Here is a 23,402-nt window from a genome sequence, read left to right as displayed (position 1 = left end):
TATGCAAACATCTACATTCTTTGTTGGAATGGGCAAAGTGGTACAACTTTTCTGTGACTTTCAGAAAAAAAACAAACAACAAAACAACTGTACCCATAGCCATTGAGGTGCTTTTGAAAATTCCCTACAAAGAATAGTAAGTGTTAAGTTTTAAGAACGTGTTATCACTTAAAAATAAATAATAATATTAAGTTTTAAGGATGTTATCACCTAAAAATAAATAATGATAATAAAAAAAATCCCTGTATCACTTTGGAATTTGGGGCTTACCAGCCTGCAATATAACAGAAGAACATGATTGCTCCCGTAATTGCAGTTATGTGCGAGCTGAGTTAATGAACACCGTGATTTCTAAAGGTCGGACTCATAGGAAGAGCACCCGGTTTCGGCCCCGAAGACGCCCACTGCTCGCCCAGCTCAGGGAGGAGCACAGCAGGGGTCTCCCCCACCGCCGGGGCGACCCCCGGGGGGCTGCCTGCCGCCTACCTGGCGTGCTGGAAAAGGCCGCCGGTGCCGCAGACGTGGAGCCGCCGCCGGTCGCCGCCCAGGCGGAGCTGTCCGAGGGCTGAGTCGGGATATCGCGACAGCAGCCCCAGCGCCAGGCAGAAGAGCGGCGCCCGCCGCCCCGCCGCCCCTCGCCGCCCGCCCGCGCCGCTCCCCGCCGCGCCGCCGCCTGCCAACCAAGGAGACGCACGGGGGGTGTCAGGTCCCAATCAGCACGGATTGATAATTGCAGCCCTATTTCCCACCCTTCCTAAGGCGACTTCGCTAGATTTTCTTCCTTGTACGTGGTGGTTTTAAGGTTATCGTTGTGAAATGGGGTGTTTGGAACAGGAATGGTGGCAATAGGTCCAACAGCAAGCCACCACCGAAGCACAGAATTTAGCCTGGAAGGAGGTCCTTCCTCCTGGGTGCACCTCCAGGGTGCCCAGGGACACATCAGAATATCTTCTGAGATCTCCAAGGATGGAGACTCCACAGCCTCTGGGCAGCCTGTTGCAACGTGCAGTAAATGTGCATTACATTACCTCTATGGATAATATGTTATAGTACCTCTATAGATCCTCAAAGCGTCTATAAGTTCAGGAATTCCCAGAAGTAAAACTTCTTCCTCCAAGACGTCGATGTCGGAGAAGTCATCGGGCAACAAGATCTTCTCCGAGCGGAGAAAGTTAGCTTGAAAATAAAAAATAAAATATTGGAAGTGTGTTGGCATCCTCTGTCCAGTGCTCAGACCTAGCAAAAAATAGGTTCTTGTGACTTCCCTCAGTATTACTATTTACACATAGACATACATGCAGCAGGTAATAAATCCACACCAGGAAATACTGTCTTTGAAACAAAATCCTGAAAACGAGGTTTGTGCTGGAGGAGACCTGATACAACATAAATGACAGGGTAAGCACAGAATCAGGCTAGCTTTGTTTATCAGAGCAGCCTAAGAAATTCCTGTAAGAGGTTTCCTGTTTGTTTGGGCTGATTCTTTTCCCCGGGCACAGCCCCCTCCCATGTGTACTTAAAAGTGTTTTCCCATATGCTAACATCAGAATTTATCCATAGGACTAGCAGAGCAAAACTCCAGCAATTTCTTATCTCATCTTGACTGAGCCCTCTTAGAATGAAATACTATGCTGATGGAGGATTTATGTGGTCCTGCCATACTTTTGAGGCATACTTGTCTTTTTTGAAAGTGGAATGCTATTTCATGAACAAAAGACAATTTTTTTTTTTTTTTTGCTAGCAAAAAGATACAAGAGTGAGCGAAGATTTAGAGTCACTATGTAAGTTTTGTCTTTCTTAATTACCAGTTGTCAACAGTAGTTCTGGTCCTTGATGCCATTAATGCATTTCAGCTCAGAAAGCCATTGGATTAGTAAAGAGAAATAAGTAGGACCGTAAGTAGGTATATTTTAAGTATGTGTACTCTGGAAGCCACTTGGTAGATGCTTTGCTTGTTAGTTGTTCAACAGAGCAGTAAAACTAAACCAAAAAAAAAGATGAAAAGATTCTGATTTTTAAAGAAGTATAATTGAAGACAGATAGAAATAGTTTAATTAAAATGATTTAGACATGTCATCATAATAATTTTAAAAAGAATAGTTACCTATGAAACGGAACTCACTGCATTCACATTCAATCAGGACTGCATTCTCAAGCAGCCACAGCAAATTGTCATCATTAACTAGCATGGGATATTTTCTCACTAAATCTAGTGGCAAAAAACAGTAATTCACTTCTTCTTCTGTATCAAGTAAAGGTGTATCCACTAGCCCTAGGGGAGCACTTTCATGTAAACCTAGGCAAAGAAAGTGGAGAAAAATCAATAAATAAAGAAAAATGGAATTCAATGACCTGACTCTAGTACAGCAAAACCAGTAAAAGTGCATTACCTTTGTGCAACACCTAACATTCCCCAAAAGATAGTCTTACAGCTACGCGCTAGCCCAGCACAAATCAATAAAATATTTGTGTGGTGTTTCCTATTTATTTAAATAATGATGAGTAAAGAAGAAAAGATGACAAGAAAACCTTTTCAAAACTCTAGAACATTCCTGGCTTGCAACAAACTAACAACAGTCTATGGACAATCCTAAGGATGCAAAAGAATTCTCAAGCCCCTAATATGAAGTTTCCTACACAAAGAGTGAGAAACAGACGTTGAAGATGAAAACACCCCATCAAGAGTGATATGATCAAGACGTGATCAAACATTTGGAAAACGATGTGCAAAAATAGGGCAAGAAATTAAAATCCTTCTAGTGTTTCTGTTAACAAAATTCTGAACTGGTCCAAATGCAAGCACACAGCTACAACTAGAGGTAACCCAGCCAAGGCACCTGAGTGATAAAGCACTCACTGCACTTGACAAAATCCTGCAAAAGGGTCTGGGACACTTACCTGTGAATGCTCTTCTTTTGGGAGGAATCTCTGAGGGCTTGCTGGTACTTTTTCGCGTTCTCCAGTAACTCGGAGATGTTCTTTGAGCTACTGGTATATCTGCAGGTCGGACAAATAAATTATGTTTCTCCTCCTTCAAATTATCTAAAATCTGTTAAAATACATAAAATTTTTCTGTTAGTACTTCAACTCAAATAATTAATCAAAAAAAAAAAAGTAGGCATGGGAAAGAACTTAATCTATGCTGCTATGCCGTAGTTCACACCTACTACAATGTGTCATGGAATATGGTACATGGACAAGAATAAGCAAACATAGATTCCTGATTTTTAGATACCTAAAGGTACCTGGAATGAATGTGTGAGGAATATTGCATGTGTAATATAAATAATTTATATATTCAAAAAAAAGCCAATTATTTTTGCAGCATTTGGGTTCTGATGGTATTTCTTTGTATTTTGGCTCTGCAATTCAAGACAGAACATTAGCATTGTGTAAAGGTACACAACAGAAAAAGCCAAAAACACAACAGTAAGCTCTCTTTAACATCTTTACCATAAGCTGAAGGAATTCAATGATTAGAAGAGGGAATTGATGTTTGGCTCATTATAGTAATTATTAACCGTCTATTTTCCTAATCTTTTATGGAATGATAAATTATTTTAAACCTGGAACAAATGGTTACATACTGTTGCAGGGTATTAAATATGAAGTAAATTTAGAGCTACAGTTATGATTACTAAAGTACAGATGTAATATACCTTCAAGAAATTAATAAGGTTGCACTGACAATCACTTAAAAGCCAGAAACTTCAAGAATTCTAGTTCAGTGAAGCGTGTTCCTGGCCATACACAGTAGCTCCACGTTAAATATGTGATTGTGTACTGTTTGTTAACACAATAGACTACTGAGGTTTGGTGGTCTTCCTCTCCCAAACTATTTGGAGATGTTACATCTTTAAATACGGTCCTAAAAAAAATAAAATAAAAAATCCAAAAATGTTAATGTTAAACCCAAATGCTAACATTTTGGGCTAAAAATGTTAAGCATTATAGTATTTTTGAGAGAACTTGATGAATAGTACTAAAAAAAAAAAAAAGGAAAAAAGAAAAGAAATTCAGAGTTTGAACTTAGAGGAAATGCAAATACTAACGCATGAATATACACAGTTCATCCATGCAGGAAGTATGGACTCAGCCTTCATTGATACAATGCAAAATCACACTTTAATCTCAATACATAATTCTTGTAGCTAAGCAGTAAATTAAATATTAAAGATCTCCATTTAATATGTTTATTTATGCAACTACAGAACAGGAGGAGGAGAAGAAGTATCATTTCCCTGTTTGAACAATGAATTCAGTGATGTCCTACTGGGATGAATTTCTTTTCTGGCAAACTGAACTTTTCAGGGAACAACAGAATGGGTGGTAATCTCACCTTATTTCAGATTAGAGGGTTCATATTCAACAAGACTGGTCAGTATAATTGTTATAAAATGCTGAGTATAACTGTCGGTGGATAAAAGCCTCTGCTTGCTTTAATTTTAGCAAATAAACAAGTAATAACAGTTGAATGAGCTCTGACAGAAAGGTCAAGCATCAAATGTGGAACATTTTCCATACTCACTGTCCATGACAGACAAATTGAATGCCAAAACTACTTGCTTGGATAACTACTGCAAACATTAATAAAATCATACATGTAAAATCCTTGACATCCTTCTACAGTGAGTATTATCAAAGAATAATAAATATATATATAGAGAGAGAGAGAGAAAGAAGAACTACATGGAATTTCCCACTTTACCTGTACTAGAGGTGTCAGCTGAAAAATTAATGCTTGCTCATGTAATAAGTTAAATTCAGCACAACTGAAAAAAGATAATTTTGAAGTCTGCATGTAATAGTGAAGGTGCCTAAATATAAAACCATCGTGGTCAATAAATAATCTTAGATTTTCAGACTGGTCTTGTACAGCAGCTGCTTTCCATAACGGAGATTCAGGAAATTGAGTGACTTTACTTTTGGGAATTGAGAAATGCCAGCCACCAACATTAAAATTAATTGACTCTTCTTCTGCAGATTCAATAATACTCTCTGGTTCCTTCAAAAGAAAAGGAAAACATATCAAGAGGCAAGAATGAACCTGTGAATTCTGAAAGAAAAAAAAAAGGCCATTTTATTTTAAAACTCCATTGGACTTTGCATTTTATTTCCCTTCTGTGGAAGCATCCACACCACATGTTTTGAAGCAGCTCATCAAAAAATTAATTATGGGGCAAATGCCCAAGGGCATTACATTTCTTATTCATTGTGCATGCATATTCCTTAGTTTAATATGGATCGAGGGTTGTGAAAAAGTTAACAAATTGCATGCTGTTATATCATATAATTCTTACAGTTAAACCTTAGAACAACCCGGTCTCAACTGAAATACGACCACGTCTTCTTTAAATTTACAAATAAAATGAACTATATTTCAGGCAGAAAACTTCTTGATTGTTACAATTTGTATTAGGGCTTGAACCAACTCCAGCTAAGTAAGCTACCAGTAATTTTGTTATGACAAGACCGTAATAAAACACAAATAAATGCTTGTATACCCTCCCACACTACTCCAAGAAGCAGGAAGGAAACAGTTTATTGGTCTGCGGCAATTGTTTCTTGTTGTTGTATCACACTGAGATGTGGATTAGTCTGTGGCTTACTAAAACAGAAAAGCCAATTCAGTCTGAAAACAAAGCACCGCGCTCCTTAGCCACAGTGGCTAGCCTGAAAAGCCAAGGAGACAGTGTTTGTGTTGACAATGAAGGATGCGATTCTTGCAGCAGGAACAAGTGGGGGAAGATACGTGGTATTTTAGGCTATTTCTCATTCAGTGGCTACAGACAAGGAGTCAAAAGGAAATCTGGAAAAGGATGGAAAAAATAACTGTTAATGGAACGTAAGAACTGTAGCTATCTTGAGAGAGCTGCAAATCAAAACCGAGGTGAAAGAAGGTGCTGCTGGTGGTCACCGTGGCAATGCTGAGAACCACAGTTATACTGGCCTCAAAGTGCTCTAGCTTCAGCTTTTCACAGGTGTTCTCATCAGCTTCGTAACACTGATGCCACCTGGCAAGTTCAAAACAAATTAAATATTTGCAGAGAAAACATGAAAAATCTAGGTCAAGGCGAGCAAGAATGAAACCCAATTTTTAAAAACTGACCAAATCTGGGTATTTCTAAGGCTCATTCCCAGCATTTAGGGGAAGCAGAAGACAGCACGCACACAGCTGCTCCCAGCTCCCTCATGCTGGGCTCCGGAGCCCAGCGGGACCTCAGGCCGATCTAGCTCACTAAACAGCAAGAGTGATCCATTTGGGGGTGCTGCTATAGAATTTTTTTCCCCACCCCATCTTTCACCAGCACACCGCCTCCCCGCTGCCAGCCCCCCTCAGGCCGCTTCCTGCAGCCAGCCTCCGATGCCCGCGGGCCGAGGACCGAGCCCCGGCCCCCCACACAGCCCCGAGGCCGCCTGAGGGAAGCGGAGCCTCCCCCGGCCCTGCCCCTACCATGGCGGCCGCGCCTCAGGCGGCGGTGCCGGGCAACGGCCGGGAGGGCAACGGGCGAGGCCTGTGTCGGGAGCCACCGTGCCCCGGGCTCGAGGCAGGTACCGGCCGGGCGCTGAGGGGGAGCCGGGGGCGCTGAGGGGGTGGGGGTCGGGGCAAGAGGGGCCTGGAGCCCAGCGATACCCCGTGGGCCTTGATGCGGCAAAGATGGGGCCGGGAATGCTGGCACTGGGGGCGTGTAGGGCTGCAGGGGTGCCCTGTCTGTGGGACACCAGCTCTTGGTGCTCCTCAGCAAAAAGGGAGCCGTAATCCTGTTGCTACTACCATTGCTAACCACAAGATAAGTGCAGGCAAAGAACTCTAAAGTACTACTTGTACTATAAAGCACGATAAAAAGACCACCCTAAATATAAAGGGACCCCAGAGGGATTCTTGTTTTACCCTTGGCGGTCTCTGATCAAACACGCTCAGATGCGGCTGCAAAGATGGGTTAAAAGGTGAAGAGCCAGAACAGGTTGCTGCTGCTGCTCCCAGAGCTGCCTCAGTTCAGCAGGTTCACAAAATAGTTTTTGTTATTTGACCCCAAAAAATGAGACAGCTGATTACAAAAGACACTAGGACAAGTCTGTAAAATAAAAGGCTGTTATCTATACAGAGGTGCACCTCAGTTTCTTTTCCATTTCCTCGATTATTGTGGAAAATAGTGATTCTAACATCACTTCATGGTGGTGGTGTTTTTCCCCAGTGGCATTACACATTCCAAATTGAGAAGTGATTCAAGAACAAGGACCCTCAGTTTTATTTAAGTCAGTGAAAGCCTATCTCCTCAGACACTGTTAGTGTTTCTACACCTGGTGATCACATTCCATTTAAATTCACTAGTGTAGTTACAAACTGCATGCTAATCTTCTAATATTAAGATGTGTGTGCTCTGGAGAGGCTCTGTTTTAAAATCAGTTGTCATGAGCGACTTCAGGGTCTATTTTGCCAGCATTTGATGTTTTTCTGACCTCTGTGACAGCCACAGGACAAGGGAGCTCAGCTGTGAGGTTCCCTATAAGAGCCTCCTGCACCCCATTGGAAGAGGCAGGATGGTGATTTATCTTAAAAACAGATTATCACAATGGTAATTTGATAGATTTTGTTAATCACATTCTGTTCATGTCATTTCTCTTAGATAAAATAGAAGAAAGTGAGAAGTAAGGGCGAGGAATAAAAATAAAAAAAATAGAATACAACATCTCATTACCTGACTAATCATCATTAACATGCAATATTTTTAGTTTTCACAAAAAAACAGGGGCGGGGGAGAATTTTAAGAAGGGCTTTAGATAAAGACCCCACTCTAAGCTACCAGGAAGAACTCAGAGTAGCTCACCTTACTTCTCAGCTGAATGAATCATGTTCTAGAAATCCAGATGAAAGACAACAAAGTAAATTCAGACACTGGTGAGACAAAGAAACCCACATATTCCACTGCAGCATCCATCTTCTCACCTGGTCTGAGCGTATGCTGGGAAAATGAGCTGATCTCACGGGTTACACCTGTGTGCACAAAGCTGTTAAGTTATTAGAAATGCAATTTAAACAGCTGCTGCTTCACAAATGTGAAAAGTAACTGAAAAACAGGTTGGAAATGTTCATATCACCATCATTTTAACGGTTCATACCAATTCAGCAAGCAAACAAAAAAAATCAATCTGTGATTTTTTTCAAGGCTTTTAATGTAATTGTATTCACTAATGCTAAACAATGGCAGATAACATTAAAAAATCATTTTGGATTACTAATAACTATTGATAAATTAATAAACAGAAGTTAATACATAATTAAATGCTAATATATAAGTAAATGTATGAAACAATAACCCTGTTCTGGGACTGTGCCACACCTCAGCAGTAGGAATATATCTGTCTCATATGTTTTTAGGTTCACTTGTTACCAGATCTGTGTATTATACTGGAAGTCTCAGCTGTCATGAAGACAACTTTTTAAATATCTTTCCAGGTAGCAATTTAGCCTGTGGAAGCTGCTACTGAGGCAGATTTTGTGTATCAGGTTTTTGATTTCAGGGTTGCCAGTTTCTCTGTTGTCCTCTCCTGGTAGACTTGCCTGCAGAAAAGTGACAACTATAATGAAACACTGTTGGATGCTTTTAGAAGAGATGTTCCAGGGAGGGTGAAGGAAGGGCTGCCAGACTACATTTTAGCATAAGGTGGAAAAGAGGAAAGTTTTTTTCTGAAAAATAGAACACAAGGATAATTTATTATACAATCTATAAACAAATATTTTATAAATATTTTGTTATAACTTTATATGATGTTTGATTGCATATAATTGTATTAATAATTATTTAATATATGCGCTTTTATTTATTGCTTGTACTTGTTCTTGACACCCACTGATTTCATGAAAAATTGGGAGTCACAGTGGGGTCAAAATTTCTCCATTAGCTTAACTGTGAACAAGGTAGGATCAAGTCAGCCAAACCTAGTTCTGTTTACTGCTGAGGGACCAGCCACTCTTTTGTGTTCAAAACAACCGTTATTCAGTTCAGAAGGTAGAGTGAAAAAGAGAAGTTTGGTTTTGTGTAGCAGTTGCTTTGAAGTTTAACATTTGTCTTAATTGTGGAGGTTGTACATAACATCCAAGCATGATGTGTCTTCACGTGTTTTCTCATGCGCCATGGTACAACGTGGAAGTAGAGTCTAATTGTGTTATCCACCAGCTTCTGCTGCTCTGACTCATGTTTTATACCTGACTCCACTTAAAATTCCATTAAATCAACTATTTTATGTTGCTGCTCTAGGGAGAATATAATGAAGAGCCACGCAGTAAGCAGAAGGATGTCTTCAATATCTAATGATGTCGGCACAAAAACTGGTACTTTTTGTTGTATAATCAATACAGCAAGATTTTGACACCGAGAATATTTTAGTCAAGGCTGGATTTTTTGTGTATGGTTAATTCAGGGTAGTCCTGTGCCCTGGGTTAAACAGGAGGCTGGATGGTCAATATTGTTCTCTCCAGATTGATCCACTCACACTTTAAAAGCTGTGCTATCAGACAGATTCTGTGTTTAAACAGTGCCTATGCTATGAGCTTTACCGATATTTAGCTAAACATTTCACACTGTAAATCTTTAGAGAATGCATCTGTGTGCTCACTTGGGGTTTGATCCCAAACTAGACTGGTGGGATTTCTCATTCTTGTTGTATTCCGAAGAATAGTCACTTGGAAAATACAAACAAAGAGGAGATAAAGCATCGAAGGAACCTAAAGCTTAGGGAAGTCTTGAATCCTGGTGGGTAACTGTGCTGTCTGGGGTTGCTCTCGCAGCTAGTAGAAAGGAAGCTCATGGAGATTTGGAAAGGACAGAGGTCCGCCTGCCTGTCCCATGCTGGGGAGATTTTACTGCTAGGGAAAGGACCTATCTTTGTTATCATGTGTTATCTCCATGGTCAGACCAACTCTTTTTTTTTTTTTTTTTAATCTCTCCTGAAAAAACATTCTCACTGCTTCTAGTGATTTCTCTTCTAATGCATATCAAGCCACAAGGAGCTAACTTAATGTGTTTTACCAATTTCTGCACTGAAGTCTAACTCAGATTGAATTTTCCAAGTGAATTTCTGCCTAATGGTGGCAAATCGAGTGTTCCCTTTCTGCATATGACGTATTGACATACTGAAATGACTTTTCTACACTGATTCCAGCAATCCTAAAACCCTAAAATGTATGTGGTTTTGGCAGTCTATTGAGTGTTCATTCTGTTGTACTGAATCTTAGCAGCAGGATACAGCAGCAGCAGCAGTTGTACTGTGGATACAGGTGTTATTAAGAGGTCTAGTTTCTTTCTCTTATCTAGGGTTGGAAGGAAAACACAAGTCAAAATATGCTTTATGTGACTGTGTTGCAGTTTTTAGTTTTATTCTTCACACTGTAATGTTTTTACTTCTTTCCAGACCGATCATCATGCTCACAACTGCGTTCATCCCTGTGCTCCTCAGGGAAAATGAGAGCAGGAGGTCTGCATGTGGTCTTCTCAGATAGTAAAACTTTCAACTCCTCCCCAGAGACGGACACAATTCAGAAGTCTAGCATCTGTGAACTTAGCCAGGATATATATTCTACAAAGAGATTGAATTTGAGTGACACAAATATAAATAACACAAATAAGTCATCCAGAGATGCCAGGCTAAGCAATTTTGATGATTTTTTACCACGTCTCTGTGACCTCTTCTCCTCAGCACGGGCACCTTGTCCAGAAACCTCAGAGTGGCAAGAAAATCGAGGGCCACAGGGATTATGGTGGGAGGCTTCCTACAGAAATGAATACGTCTTCGCAGACTGCCAGCGGCAGTACACTCACACAGCTCACTGAGACAGAAATTAAACACGGGAATCCTTTAAACATCAAGTCAGGTAAAAAAAAATAAAAAATAGTACCTGTGAGAGGCTTCTTCTTTCTTAATCTCAGACTATTATGAAGTTGTTTTCATGTATTTCATTCCCAAAATCTGTGGTCAATAGATGAATTTTAGGACTCTTCTAAGTGAAATGCACGCTTCTATCCAGTTTATTGACACACTGTCAAAAACCCAGATCCTTGATGGCATTTGGATGACTAGTTTATGCTGAAATCAATAAGACATTGGTGTTTAAAAGGTATAATCCCCTATATACTTTTGAAAATGTGTGTCTTGATGTCCTTTGTGAAGACGTAGTCCTTTATAGTCAAACTGCTGCTGTGTCAGTCACTTCATAGAGGAGACAAGGATAAAACATTAGAGAAAGTGTATCTGGTTTGCTCTTCTCTTTCCCACAGGTCTGAATACCTGCATGCCTCTAATCCATAGCTCTGCTCTACTAGCCAGTCGTTTTTCTACTTTATCTGCAGGCTTCAGAGATGCAACTTCATTATCAGCTGAAGTTTTACTGGAGAACTTGAAGTCCATAATGATGAAACCAGCCATGGTATCTTCAGTACCTGAGAAGGTCAGAGAACCTGCAGCTCGCAGGTCTTCCAGCCCAGCTAGAGTGGAATATACGCAAAGTGAGACCCTGCATTCCCCAATGTCTCCTAATCTTTGCTTCAAAGACTCTCACAAGGAGGCAAGTATTGTATTACTTGTCATTGTTGTTCTTCACAAATACACACGTGTAAATTGAGATGCTAATGGAAATCTCCTAGTATAAAAATGTTCTGTACAGATAATACGAAATAGCTTCTGCATCTTCAAAAGGCAGTAGCACAAAACCGTCTAAAACCATCCACTACTGCTCTAGCAGTCTAAAAGCAGTTGAACTTTGTAGAGCCAGTGTTGGGAGTACTGTGATAATTTTTCAGCAAGCAGTCTGTACAGTTGTCCTGAGCACCTCTAACTGACCTTAGGATATGACCAAAGAGCACTCTCAACCTGCAGTGATTTACAGCCACTGTGGTGAGATGTGCATCTTATTTTCCTGCGTGCATGTGAAGTAAGAGAAGCCACAATGAACAAAGTAGTTCCCTTAGTGTCTCTGCTGCCTTCACTGTTCATCCTCCCCCCAGCTACTTCAGGCTTACATAAGTTAGGAGCCTTTAGGCTGCTGCAGCAGCACATAGTGGGGGGCCTGCGCAAGCATCAACGATCGAACATTAACCACTGAAGAGCAGAGAGAATTATAACGAGAACCATTTTTTCACAGTGAAGTAAGAGTGAGACAGTAGGTTTTCTGTCTCTCGGTATCCCAAGTTAAGGGGAGATGTCTTCCTGTGTTCAGTACAGGAATAACAGTCAGGAGTATAGGACAAGCATCAAATGGGCCTGATGAGGTGGTCTCTTCAATATTAAACTGTTTATGCTTCAGAGCAATACAGGCAGACATTTTACATAACCATTTGCCCCATCCCTTTATCGCGCTACATATTACACAAGCCTCTGAGCACCTGTCCTTTAGCTCTTGGCTTGTATGGACTCTCTTTTGTGTCCCATTCGTCCCATTCACACACAAAGCCCTGGGACAAATCCTGTGTTGCATCATCACTAACTTTGCATTTACCATTCAGCTGGCTACAGAGACAATTTTATCCATTTGTCCATGTGTCTTCAGTTTGTTTTCAATGCCATAGGATGTTGAAAAGAAATATAAAAGTGTGATAATGAACTATATAAATGTCACTGCCATTAATTATAATAACAGGCACCCACTTTGCTACAGGAACTGAAGGCACATGCAGTGGGAGAGGCTGTCTATCTCTGACAGAGCCTAGGGACAACAGTGATTCTGAAAAAGGGGTTTCAGGACAGAGAACATGAATTTTCAGTGTGATGTTACTGCACAGGGAGTGAAAAAAAGTACGCTTTCAGTACACTACTGAAAAACTGTACAAAATGCAGGTTCACTGGAGATCATTTGTGTATGCTTTCACATAAACTCAGCTTCATCCTGTGCCTCTAATTTGTTTGTGCCCAGTTGGAAAAGTGCATGCATAAATACCTGTTAAGTGTGTCCAGCTAAGGCAGGAGGTGCTTGCAGATGTACTGCAGACATTAGCTGAGAAAGTAAATAGCTTTGCCTTTTTCTCATTAGTCTTCCACTGAGCTAAGTAATGATACTGCTGTCACAGAAGGTCAGAGTGCCACTGGAAGTGAAAAAGAGTCCAAGGTTACAGGTGTCCTCCAGCAGCTCCTGAAGCTGGTGGATTGTCACTGGAACGGGCCTGGATCTCTCCTGGTTAACAAGGATTTTCTTGGTAAGCTTTTCATATAGATGCAAACACTTCATCTTAAACATTTTTTTGCTTTCTCTCAATCTGTGTTTAAAGTCAGGAATGTATTTCACCATACCTCTTTACTTTTTTTTTTGGTTATTGACTGCAAGTCTGATATTCTGGGACCTTGTTCTACTCTTTCCGTAACAGAATGTTATGTATGAAAACACCATAGTTTTTAGATTTTTGTTGAAATCTTTTTGTATCTCTGTAGTTCCTGCCCAAAACTTGCTTTTCCATCTTGTGGCTTGTACTGCTCCACGGCAGGATGCTCATCTGACAGCTGGACACTCCTCTTCAATCTTAGCTAGAAACAATCCCAAAGTCCAAAGGACTCAGCTTAAATATACTGAACAATTCGATAGAATGGATTCTGCTGCGGTAGGTGGTTTTAGTTCTCTTTGTCAATGTACTAATGGAAATTCAGTAACAAAATGACCTTATCACGAACTTTTTAATGAGGATAACTTCCTTGTAATAATGAAATTGTGAAAGGATTAATCACCTGATTTAATTACATTGAGAAAAGACATCTTCCAGTAGGATTTCCAGTCATGCATTCTGAATGCTCTTTATATTTGGGATCAACAGGCTGATTCTTCTGGGAAGTATCGAATTTGTGGCACCTTGAAATAAGAGCACTTCCTTAATGCCTGCCTTGAGCCAGGGCAGCAGAGGTTCCCCACAAGGTCTCTGCTCTCCCTGACCTTTTTCATAGTAGAAGTTTGTTGATACTCAAATATTTTGGTTGCAAGTATCTCCAGTTCAGTGAACTGATACCTCCTGGCAAGACTTTCGTTTGAAAATCTCTGAGTGGCTCTAGTTAGGGCTTTGGGCTTGCTCTAGTTTTTCTGAGATAGTGGTGAAGTCCTGATACGTTTTCCCCTTGAGGCTGGGGTGACTAAGGGTGGAAAGCACACAGTAGTCCTCTTGCCTTAGCAAGGCAGGTCAGAAGCCTTTTCTTCTCCCAGGTGCTGGGATCAACCAACACCTTCTTGCTCATCCTGTTTGTAATTCTTTCCAGATCTTGCACCCATTTCTAGCATTATTTATCTAACAGTGTCTGTGCTGGTCGGGCAGCTGCCACGGAGAGGAGCTGTTTGGCTGCATACTGGCTTCTTCTGGTTCCCAGGAAAACAAGCAAACAAACATTCATCATTCTGCCTCTGCAGGCCTGTTTCTACTGATTTTTGTCTCATGTCCGATCCAGAAAAGATGTGTCTGTCTACTCCACAGCAAGACTTCTAGCAACAGTTTTAGCGTATCATCCTCCATGTAGGGCCAAGTGCCATAGTTGCTCAAATTACTGCATTTCCCAGATGTTGCACACGTATTTCAGCTGTGGGTTAGTTTTACTCAATATGATTTTATCGCAGCCTGTCGCAGACAGGATGAGTCCTGGTCCACTAGACTGCCTCTAGCAGTGCTCCTGCTCCCTTCCTCAGGTTGGATTTAACAAACGCGTGGTCATGAGATGCAACAAAATGAATTAATATCTTGATCCAGTGGAAGACTGGTCTTTCTTTCTCAGTGGATCTACTCTAACACACTGAGACAGCAAATGAGATGACTGGGTTCAGTAAGATACCTATCCTACTGGGAGTTCAAGATCTGCGCAGTCCACCTAGAGAAGAGCCCCGGCTCATCCCATTGTGATGTTGACCTATGCTGAGCTCTTCATTGTTCTCAAAGCTCTGTCCCAGTAGGGCAAAAGATGCTAATTTATGAGGGCAGAAAGAAGAGAGCTCAAAGGGTAGGACTTTCTTTTGATTTTGTAATTTACTTTGAAGTCTACTGGCTAAAATCTCAGGAAAAAACAGGGACAGCCATGTCAAATGACTTTCTCAAGATCACCAGCTAAACCCGTGGCAATAATGTGAGCAGGAGGATGCCAGGTTTTTCCTTCCTTTGCTCCACAGCCTCAAACTTGTACTTCTTGGGACTAAAATGCGTAGCACGGGGATAGCATTGCAGATGCTGCAAGGATATGTTTAAATCCAAACCTAAAATCTGGTTTCCAATTAGTTCTCAAAAAAAAAAAAAAAAAGAAAAGAAAGAAATCCATAGAAACACTTCTGTTTAGATTTGTTTTCTGACATCACCTAAGCTCCCTGCCAAAATGCCTGGATATCTTTTTGTGTTTCAGATGTTACTGTTTGTTTAGGTTATTCTTGTACACCCTATGCTTTGAAAGTGGCTTTTTTCTTTAGTGTGTTCCAAACAAATACTTCAAAGCAGTGACATAAGGGTTCGCTTAAATTCGTGCCATGTTACACTCATTGTCATTATCGCTCTTCAGAGGGCTCAGCAGCGTCACTGGAAAGGCTTCTAGGAACTTACCAGGTACTGGGAAAACTGCAGAAGAGGGCTTAATTTCTCTTAACACTAACTTGATTCAGCAACCCTTTGTTGTTTTCTTGTATTGTATTGTTTTGGTTTTGTCTTTTGTTGGTGTTTGTTTTATCTTGTCTTGTCACAACTGGAATATCTGCTGCGGCAGCAAGGAAAGGGCTGGTGGAAAGCCATGTCTCAGCTTCCACGTTGCACAAGATGGATCATACTGCTGCTTCTAGTTATCATATCCAAAGAAACCAAGCATCCATGTACGGTAGGGCCAAACGACTTAGCTTTAATTTATTGTGAGCAATGTGACTGTTCAAATTACTTTTGTTTTCTGCTTCCAGGTAAGCTCACAATGATTACAAAGAGTAAGGAATGAAACTGGGGTCTTCTCCTTAGCAGCTGTACAAGCTATTCTTTTAGAAGTGGAAGGATTCATTTATAGCCACCTGGGCTATGGTACATCAAGTAAATGGTGGCTGATGTGGCCTTACAAGGCTCGCAAGAACGGTCACAATGCAACCATTCATGCCTTACGCCAGTACCAGCTATGCCATGTATGCCTTTTCTAGGAGCTTTTATACACTGTGCAATAAGAACAAGATTACTGTAATGTAACAAGGAAACACTAACATCATTGGATGGATTCCTTGACTGCTGACAGACCAGCACAAGCTTCCCAACAAACTGAAGATGATTTTCTGATATTTTCAGTCTGTCCTAGCGTACAGAAAAACTGACAGTGGTCCAAGCCTTAATCTCCATTTGTCCAGCACTTTAGTGGCCAGTATACATGGTGACAGCTGCTGTGTAATCGGAGATAGCCTCACAAGTTTGAGCATCTGTTCTGAGCTGCCCCGTAGCAGCAGCCATACAGTTCTGTGCCCTGGATGCTGCAGGGTTGCTGCAGGATGCGTTTTAGCCAGTCCCTCAGCCCTGACTTTTAAAGGCTTTGTGTAACAAAGGACCACAACCCTTCACAGGCTGCTGTGGTGATTTTTGTTTGGTGTAACCCCCAGCCCCTGGATCCCACAATCCCCATTGTCTCTCAGAGCAGCCCTTCCTGTTAGAGGCATGCTCAGTACAGCAGTCTATCAAAAAACTTTTGATCCAAAAATGTGCCTAGAACAGGTTCAACTTAGGGTTTGAACAAAAGAGATAGTAATAATAACTGTGGCTATTATTAATATTGCTCGTAATAATTTACTCTGTTATGCATTAGCATCGAGAATTGCTTTTATTAAAAATGCGTTTACCAGCTTTTGGTGATTTTGCTCAGACCTCTCACTGTGTTTCCTTAAGATGAGTTGCTTTGGAAAAATGACCAGCTGAGTTCCCAGGTGGAATTCCCTAAGACTGGAAGTGAAACAACTTACTGGACTCCAGGAGATGGTGGCTCTTCTGCAGGAGAGCCAAAGGTAGGGGCTGGCCTCAGTTACCGAACAAGCCGTGTCACAACAGGAGGTGGCACCTGTGTCCCAGCAGAACTCTTCCAGTCCTAGTTCACGTGTGCTTATCGTAGTATCCCTGCACTGGTGGCAAATTCAGGAATTCAGGGCTTTGACACATGAGCAAGCTATTCTGAGGTTACAGACTTTTAAGCCAAGATATGAAAGTGCCAGTTCAATGAGTGGAAAATCAGTGATATTCTGTGTGTGCTGAAACTGCTTTTTTTAGAAAAAGTATCACAGGTCAAATCGCAGACCAGAGTCTTTGTCTTTTGCAATCATAGTACTCTGTTAGTCGGCTTCCAGCTGTTTTAGCACACGCTACCAATCTCTACGACACAGTTTGAATGGTTGCTGTCGGTTATAAATCATTGTAAGCCAGTTAGGCACGAAATCTTGAAATGAGTCATAGCTGTGGTTGTGATTGTCTTGAAACACAGAGCTTTAAGTACAAATTTCAACTTTTTGTGTGTGAATTTGAATAAATGGAAATCAGTATACCAGTTTTGGAAAAATGTTCCTAATCGTAGCAGGTTCCCTCTACTGAATGCATGCTCACCATTTTAATCTTTTTTCTGCCACAATCTTTCCCAGGTCTTTAGTGTCCACAAACAACTTCCTGCTGCAACAGCTGAGTAAGGGAAACAGTCCTGCTGTTCACAAAACACCTCTTCCTTCTGAAAAATGCACCAGTCACGAGACATCATCCCCACTAGAAGAACTGCGTCGGTACCATCAGCATACAGCTGTAGTCAGTACTGGAGTTCAGAGCAATTATGCAATTGTCCTCTGTAAAGGGAACAAAACAGACATTAAATATGGATTGTGTTCATTTTTAGATTGTATGAAATCTCTTGCTGCATTTGAAGCTGGTGAATCTAATCCTTGCTTTGGTCAATTTCTCAGCATCTTCCTGCTCCTATCTTCCCCTGTCTTCTTCTGCCACGTTTATTACATTAACAAAAAGTGGGGATGACTCCTGTATAATAAATTTTATCTGAGCTCGTGGTGTGCTGGGAGGATGGTAATTTAGTTAATTCAATTCACTCTAAAATGGTACTGAATCAATATTCCAGCATAGTGCTGGCAACGTGTAGCTGGCCATGAAGTATTGCTTGTCACATTGATATTCAAACCAGTATCTCAGGGCACTGACTGCAAACACTTGAAGTCCTAGTCCTAGGTTTAGATTTATGCCTCTGAGGAAGTCATTGACCCACCAGGATACAAGCTGTTTCTGAATCATGTCTGAACACAATTTACTGTTGGAACACATTGTCTGTCGGTCTCACAGTGAAATGGAAAAGTACCGAGGAAGGCAGGGCAGGTACAACTAGACAAGGAAGCTGTTTTGCCTGGCGTGAGGCCAACGATCTGCAGTGAGTGCAGTGCACTCAGCAGACGGATGCTCAGTGAGGGTGGAGTGAGCCCTGTCCTGCGTTGCCACCACCCGCAGCTCACATGCATGTCCAAGTGCATGCACTTTTTTTTTTTTTACTGCATTCCTCTTCAAGTGTATTCCAGTGCAAGCTGCCACACAGAAGAGCAGCATTTCTTGAAACAGCAGCAGCTGTAAGTTCTTCTTGTGCTCCTCCTACACAGGGACAAAGGGCAAGGTCTTGCTGGGCTTATTGGCAAACGCTGCCTCACTCTTCTGGGTCTGAACCTATGTCCTTGAGGATGATCATTCCTCATCAGTATCTCCGGCCAAATCATTCATCCCAGAGAAAAATGAACTCTCAGAGGAGCCAGACCCCTAGTCCCAGGCACACAACTTGCTGTTAAAAGTGCGAAGCCCTTCTTTTAGCACAGGCATGGCCCCAGGTGATTTTAGATCAGCCTAGAAACTCTCTAGGGAAGTGACCTTGTGGCAGAGAAATAGCTTGTACTGAAGAAATTTAAGGTCCTGTTTTGGTAACGTCCCACCTGGCTAGCATTACCCTTTCCATCGGTGTGGGGCTGTAGTTTAAACCGCACTCTTTTTCTTGCTGCACAGTCTGATGAGGCATTTCCAGGACAATACTGTTTTTGCATCTATAAAAAGTGAATACCAGGCTCAGTAGAAGCAAAATAATTAGCAGACATTTCCCTAAAGTTATCCAGGGTCACTCACAATTAGTAGGGACTTTTATCTCATTTCCAGAAGAAGCCCAGACCCAGAAGCAGACTCCTACAGAAGCTGCTGTACATGTTAGAGGGGCTGCTTCAGGCACACACAGGGGCAGGTACCACCAATGGGGTCAGCATAGCTGGAAAAAAAAAATCCAAACAATTTTAGACAGTAAATGTGATAGTACAGACAGGATGCGTCTGTGTCAAAACCTGAGAAACTTTCAACCAAGGGAAATAGAAATCTCACAAAACTGAAGACTGAAGAGCGGTAGGAGACTAAAGCAAAGCTGTGATGAATGCAGAAACCCTTCTGTGCCAGCTGTGCCCTGGCCTGTGGATTGGGCAGCCCAGAACGATTGTCAGCCAACAAGTCACTGGTACAACCACTGCATTACCAGGCAGGTAAAGTGAGTAGCAGCACGTTTTAGCTGTGCGTGTCAAGCAGCATCTGACAAATGCCTTGTGGTTGCTCGGTGTAGCCGGAGGAAGTCTCGCAGAGCAGCGCCGGGGCCAGCAGGCTGGTGCAGGTTTCAGCCAGGGATGTTGCTGTTGGGCCACAACCACCCTGTGCAGGGGGACCGGAGCAGGACCACCGTCACTTCTGTGCCTGTAGCGACTGACGAGCTCTCAGACTGCTTCTATCAACAGTTTGCCTCATACCCGAAGCAGCTATGCAGCGAGGCAAGGCTACGGAGCTGTGTTCATGCTGTAACCTCCTGCTACCTCTGCTGTGCAGTTCATCAAAGCAGCACGCAAATTTTCCAGGACAGAGCTCATTCTGGCATTCCCACAGGGCTTCAGCTGTGCCAAGAGGCCCGGAAGTTTACGGAGAGGGAGTAGCTTATGTCTCGCTGCCAGACACTGATAATTTCTCTTGGCCTCAGTTTCTGATTTATTTACATGAACTTAATGACGCCCTAGCAAGGAACCCAGGAAGGCTTCAGATCAAACACAGGCTGACTTCATTTAATTTAAATCATAAGCTTCCCATCATTAGCCATGTTACCCGCTGGATCTTTGCTTCCCAAAGGAATCCACTGGATCCCCCCAGTGAAGAAGGTCATTCCTATGTATGCTGGGGTGCTATCAAACCAAAAGCACATGGTCTCTTTATAAATGACAATCAGTTTTGGTGAAATGGCCACAAGAAAAGCAGGTTCTGTTGCTTCCCTTGATAGCTCATCCAGTGATTAAAATTAGCATAATCTATAAAAAGTTGTGCCTTATTTCCAGCTAATGTCTTTCTAACTTTCTAGCTTCTTCTGCTAAATAGAAGACCTATGGATTGTTTCTCCTTCTGTATTAGGCCACCATAAAGCAAGTTTTTAAGGAGTTCTTTGGAGGGGAAGATCTTTCCTTGCCTTTCTTGTTGACACGCAGCCCAGCTCCTGATGCCCATTAAAGCAGGAAGATCACTTACACGAGGCGTTTTTTTTTGTTTTGTTTTGTTTTTTAATCCTGAGTTAAACCTGAGAACATCCATGGGTGGTGCCATATTTACTGGATATTGCTGGTGATGCTGGAGAAAATTATTTGGATTGTTGAACATTTCTGTGAAGGGTGCCTGGGTAAACCAAACGCGACCTGCCGGTAGGATTTGCCTTGCAGAGCTGCAGAGAGGAAAGCCACTCCATCCCCAACCTACAGAGGCACGTTTCCCTCTGGAAATGAAGAGCTGGGGCATGCAGCAGGGCCTCATAGCCCAGGGACCTGCCTGCTGCACGCCAGGAAGAGTCTCGAGTTAATTTGAGAATGAGATGGGAAAGAGCCAAAAATGAGCTTGCATAAAGAGACAGAAGACAAATTAACAAGGAATAAAACTGTTAATTAGCTCTTGGGGTTAGCAGCTACAAAACTACCTGTACTGAAGACCAGGAATTAGAGGACTCCGTATATTCTTCATCATGCCCCTGCTGCCCTGAAGAGAAGACTTTGCCCCCTCTTTTTTCTTCTTTCCTCCACCCCCAGCGATTCTTCCTGGGATGCTGCTAATGGCAGCTTGTGGATTCGCTCTTGCTATCCCATATTTTCTCCTCTGGGTTATCACGAATATGTTTCACAGCTACGTTCATAAATAACCGCTCCAGGCTGCGGTTCAGCTGGGAGGAGGCAGCCGCTGGGTGCTTGTGGCAGCACAGAGGGGTGCGAGGTCTGAGGTGTGGGATGCAGGGACCGGGGCCAAGGGGAAGGAGCAAATGGAAAGGAGAAAAGGGCTTTGGTGCCTGCTGCCTCGATCAATGCAAGCAACATAAATCCTGGCTGGGACACCTTCCGCCCGCTGGCTCCTCCACTGCAAGGGGATTACGTGCTGGCTCTGGAGCATCTTTCTTGACCTGGTGTGGAGCCAGCCTCAGAGCAAACGCTTGGCCAGCACAGATTCATTAACGTGGGGGAAAGGGCTGCGAGCCTTTTGCACAGGCTCTGTCACTTTCCATCACAGAAAGCAGGCCTGCAACCAACATTTGGGATCTCTGCTGTCTCAGCACCACACTGACACCCCTTCAGGCTTCACAGGGAGAGCAGCCAGAGCCCCTGTGCCCAGGGGAACCCCTCGCTAACCCAGCTTGCTGCAGGGCACCTGCTGACCCTGTCACCTCTCTGTCCCCCCATCTGCTGCCTCCAGGGGTGGACGCTGCCTTTACCTTGCTCAGCTCTGGGAGGTTCCCTGCAGCCCAAGGCTTGCTGAGGCCTCTCTGGTCCCATCTGCAGCAGATTGACCTCTATCATCCATTTGGCATCACGCGCACACCTGCTGAGACCCCACCAGCTCATTGATAAGGTGTTAAATGGTGTCGGTCCTACAGTTGATCCCTGAGGAATGTGAACCACCAGCATCAGCTGGCCTTCATACTGCTAGTCAGTCTGAGCCTGGTGGCCTAACCAGTTCTCCACCCAACATCCAGTCCCTGTCTCTCCTGGAGGAAACCAAGCCAAAGGCCTTGCCAAAGTCCAGATGAACATCCCCTGGTCTCCCATTGTCCACCCAGCCAGCTGCTTTGTTGTGGGGTTGTTCGGGTCCTCCATGTGCCCAGAAATGGCTTCCAGGAGCATTTACTCCACCACCTTCTGAGGAAATAAAGGGTCATTCTCCAGATCCTCCTTCTTGCCCTTTCTGAAATCGGATTTGGCATTTGCCTCTTTACAATAATCAGAAATTTCCCTGATCACCAGGACCTTTCCCAGATTTTAGATTGGGGCCTCGTAATAGGATTGGCCAGCCCACTCCTCACCAAGTGGACTGTCCCATTGACAATCATGCTCTTGTCCCACCTTCTCTGGCACTGCCCATCCTTTACCCGCAGTCCTCCTTCCTCACAGGGGGTTTCATGGTCATGGGCACCATCATGAGCCTACTCCCAGCTCTGCAGGAACGTCCTGGGCTGTTGATCCTTTCTCCCACCAGGCCGTGCTGGGAGCTATCAGGAGTGTCGCCCTCTGGAACTGTTTTTTTTTTTTGCTCAGTCCTTGCTCATTTCTCAGCAGAATGCATTCCTCCTGTAGCCTTTAATTTCCCTCCTCCTTATAGCTTCAGGTCGGATTTTTCCTGTTTGCAGTAGTCATGAAGACTGGTGTTTGAGGGGTGTTGTCTGAGACATGGTCCTTGTGCTTCTCTCCATGAGGCCGTGGCTCCACGTAGCTGCGGCCGCACATGGGGGCTGCACGATGTGCCCATAGAGCAGGTCACGGCTGCAGATTTCACACGGCTTCTTCTGAAGGGCCATGACCATCTCCCGCAGGATGAATGGGGTGAGCCTTGTACACTCACACTCAGCCAACAGCTCTCCCAGGAGATCACTGTGCTCATATCTAAAAATCATTCTGATTTTGGTGAAGACCCAACTCAGCATCTCATTGTTCCCAGGAAGCCATTCGCATCACTTCGGGGGAGGGCTGACTTCTTTTCAGATCTCTCTTAGATCCGTCTGGGTCTTTTCCAGCACTCATTCCCCTGGGGCTGGTTTGGCAGGAACGTGCCTCCAGCTGGGTGGGGCGGCCAGGCTGTGGGGCCATCACCGTCCCCACCACCCAGCCCCATTCCCATCCAGCCTCGCAGACACTGGAGCAGCCTCCCTGGGAACACGGAGATGTCTGGAGGGGAAATGTCTGGAGTAAGCTGGAGAGCAAGCAGCAGAGAACATGCGGAGGCACTGGGGCGCTAAGGAGCACCTGTAAGCCGAGAGGTTTGGGGACACATGTGGGAGCTGCCAAGCTCGGTGTGATCCCTGCGACCCCACCAGGAGCTGCAGAGAGGCCACCTCTGCACAGGGTTGGAGCAAGTGGCATGGCTGGGCAGAGT

At 43.3% G+C, this 23,402-nt stretch overlaps 2 protein-coding genes and 1 long non-coding RNA gene across 16 annotated transcripts in view; 1 reads left to right on the top strand and 2 right to left on the bottom strand.

Annotated features, from left to right (window-relative positions):
• Positions 1–7,933, bottom strand: part of KCTD19 (potassium channel tetramerization domain containing 19) — a 20,707-nt gene extending 12,774 nt beyond the window's left edge. For 2 of the 9 annotated variants that reach the window (XM_040571751.1, XM_040571753.1), the window contains exons 1-6: positions 6,455–6,546; positions 4,709–5,005; positions 2,899–3,049; positions 2,105–2,296; positions 1,054–1,236; positions 487–673 (exon numbers count right to left, since the gene is read on the bottom strand). In XM_040571751.1, the coding sequence (XP_040427685.1) occupies positions 487–673; positions 1,054–1,236; positions 2,105–2,296; positions 2,899–3,049; positions 4,709–5,005; positions 6,455–6,457 (1,013 nt within the window). In that variant the 5' untranslated portion in view covers positions 6,458–6,546. The other 7 variants (XM_040571754.1, XM_040571759.1, XM_040571752.1 and 4 more) reach the window with 7 other exon arrangements.
• On the top strand, positions 7,888–17,995 carry LRRC36 (leucine rich repeat containing 36). 6 transcript variants are annotated; one of them, XR_005823862.1, is made up of 10 exons: positions 7,888–8,013; positions 9,261–9,334; positions 10,414–10,610; positions 10,699–10,873; positions 11,349–11,563; positions 13,025–13,187; positions 13,420–13,586; positions 15,706–15,813; positions 16,848–16,963; positions 17,588–17,995. XR_005823862.1 is itself a non-coding variant. In XM_040571763.1 (9 exons), the coding sequence occupies exons 2-9, from the start codon at positions 9,271–9,273 to the stop codon at positions 17,630–17,632; spliced, it is 1,083 nt and encodes a 360-aa protein (XP_040427697.1). In that variant the 5' UTR covers positions 7,888–8,013; positions 9,261–9,270; the 3' UTR covers positions 17,633–17,995. The 6 variants fall into 6 exon arrangements, 5 of the variants coding, with proteins under 5 accessions (XP_040427697.1, XP_040427696.1, XP_040427695.1 ...); XM_040571763.1 differs by lacking the exon at positions 13,420–13,586; XM_040571762.1 differs by lacking the exon at positions 13,420–13,586 and having other exon boundaries at positions 16,848–17,995.
• LOC121077009 lies at positions 17,681–23,402 on the bottom strand. Its single transcript, XR_005823863.1, has 4 exons — positions 21,748–23,402; positions 19,107–19,242; positions 18,934–19,027; positions 17,681–17,782 (listed from the first exon to the last, which is right to left on the bottom strand). It is a non-coding gene; the product is annotated as an uncharacterized LOC121077009 (long non-coding RNA).

The sequence above is a fragment of the Cygnus olor genome, chromosome 12 (assembly GCF_009769625.2).
Source record: "Cygnus olor isolate bCygOlo1 chromosome 12, bCygOlo1.pri.v2, whole genome shotgun sequence".
Lineage (NCBI taxonomy): Eukaryota > Metazoa > Chordata > Aves > Anseriformes > Anatidae > Cygnus > Cygnus olor.
This window is presented reverse-complemented; position numbering and strand designations above follow the sequence as displayed.

What these genes read in the sequence shown, in the direction of transcription:
- LRRC36 (XM_040571761.1), top strand. Translation starts at nt 9,271, where the DNA reads ATGAAGAGCCACGCAGTAAGCAGAAGGATGTCTTCAATATCTAATGAT. An exon ending in TGATGTCGGCACAAAAACTG is followed by an intron (nt 9,335 to 10,413) that starts GTACTTTTTGTT and finishes ACTTCTTTCCAG; the next exon opens with ACCGATCATCATGCTCACAA. An exon ending in ATAGAATGGATTCTGCTGCG is followed by an intron (nt 13,587 to 15,705) that starts GTAGGTGGTTTT and finishes CTGCTGCGGCAG; the next exon opens with CAAGGAAAGGGCTGGTGGAA.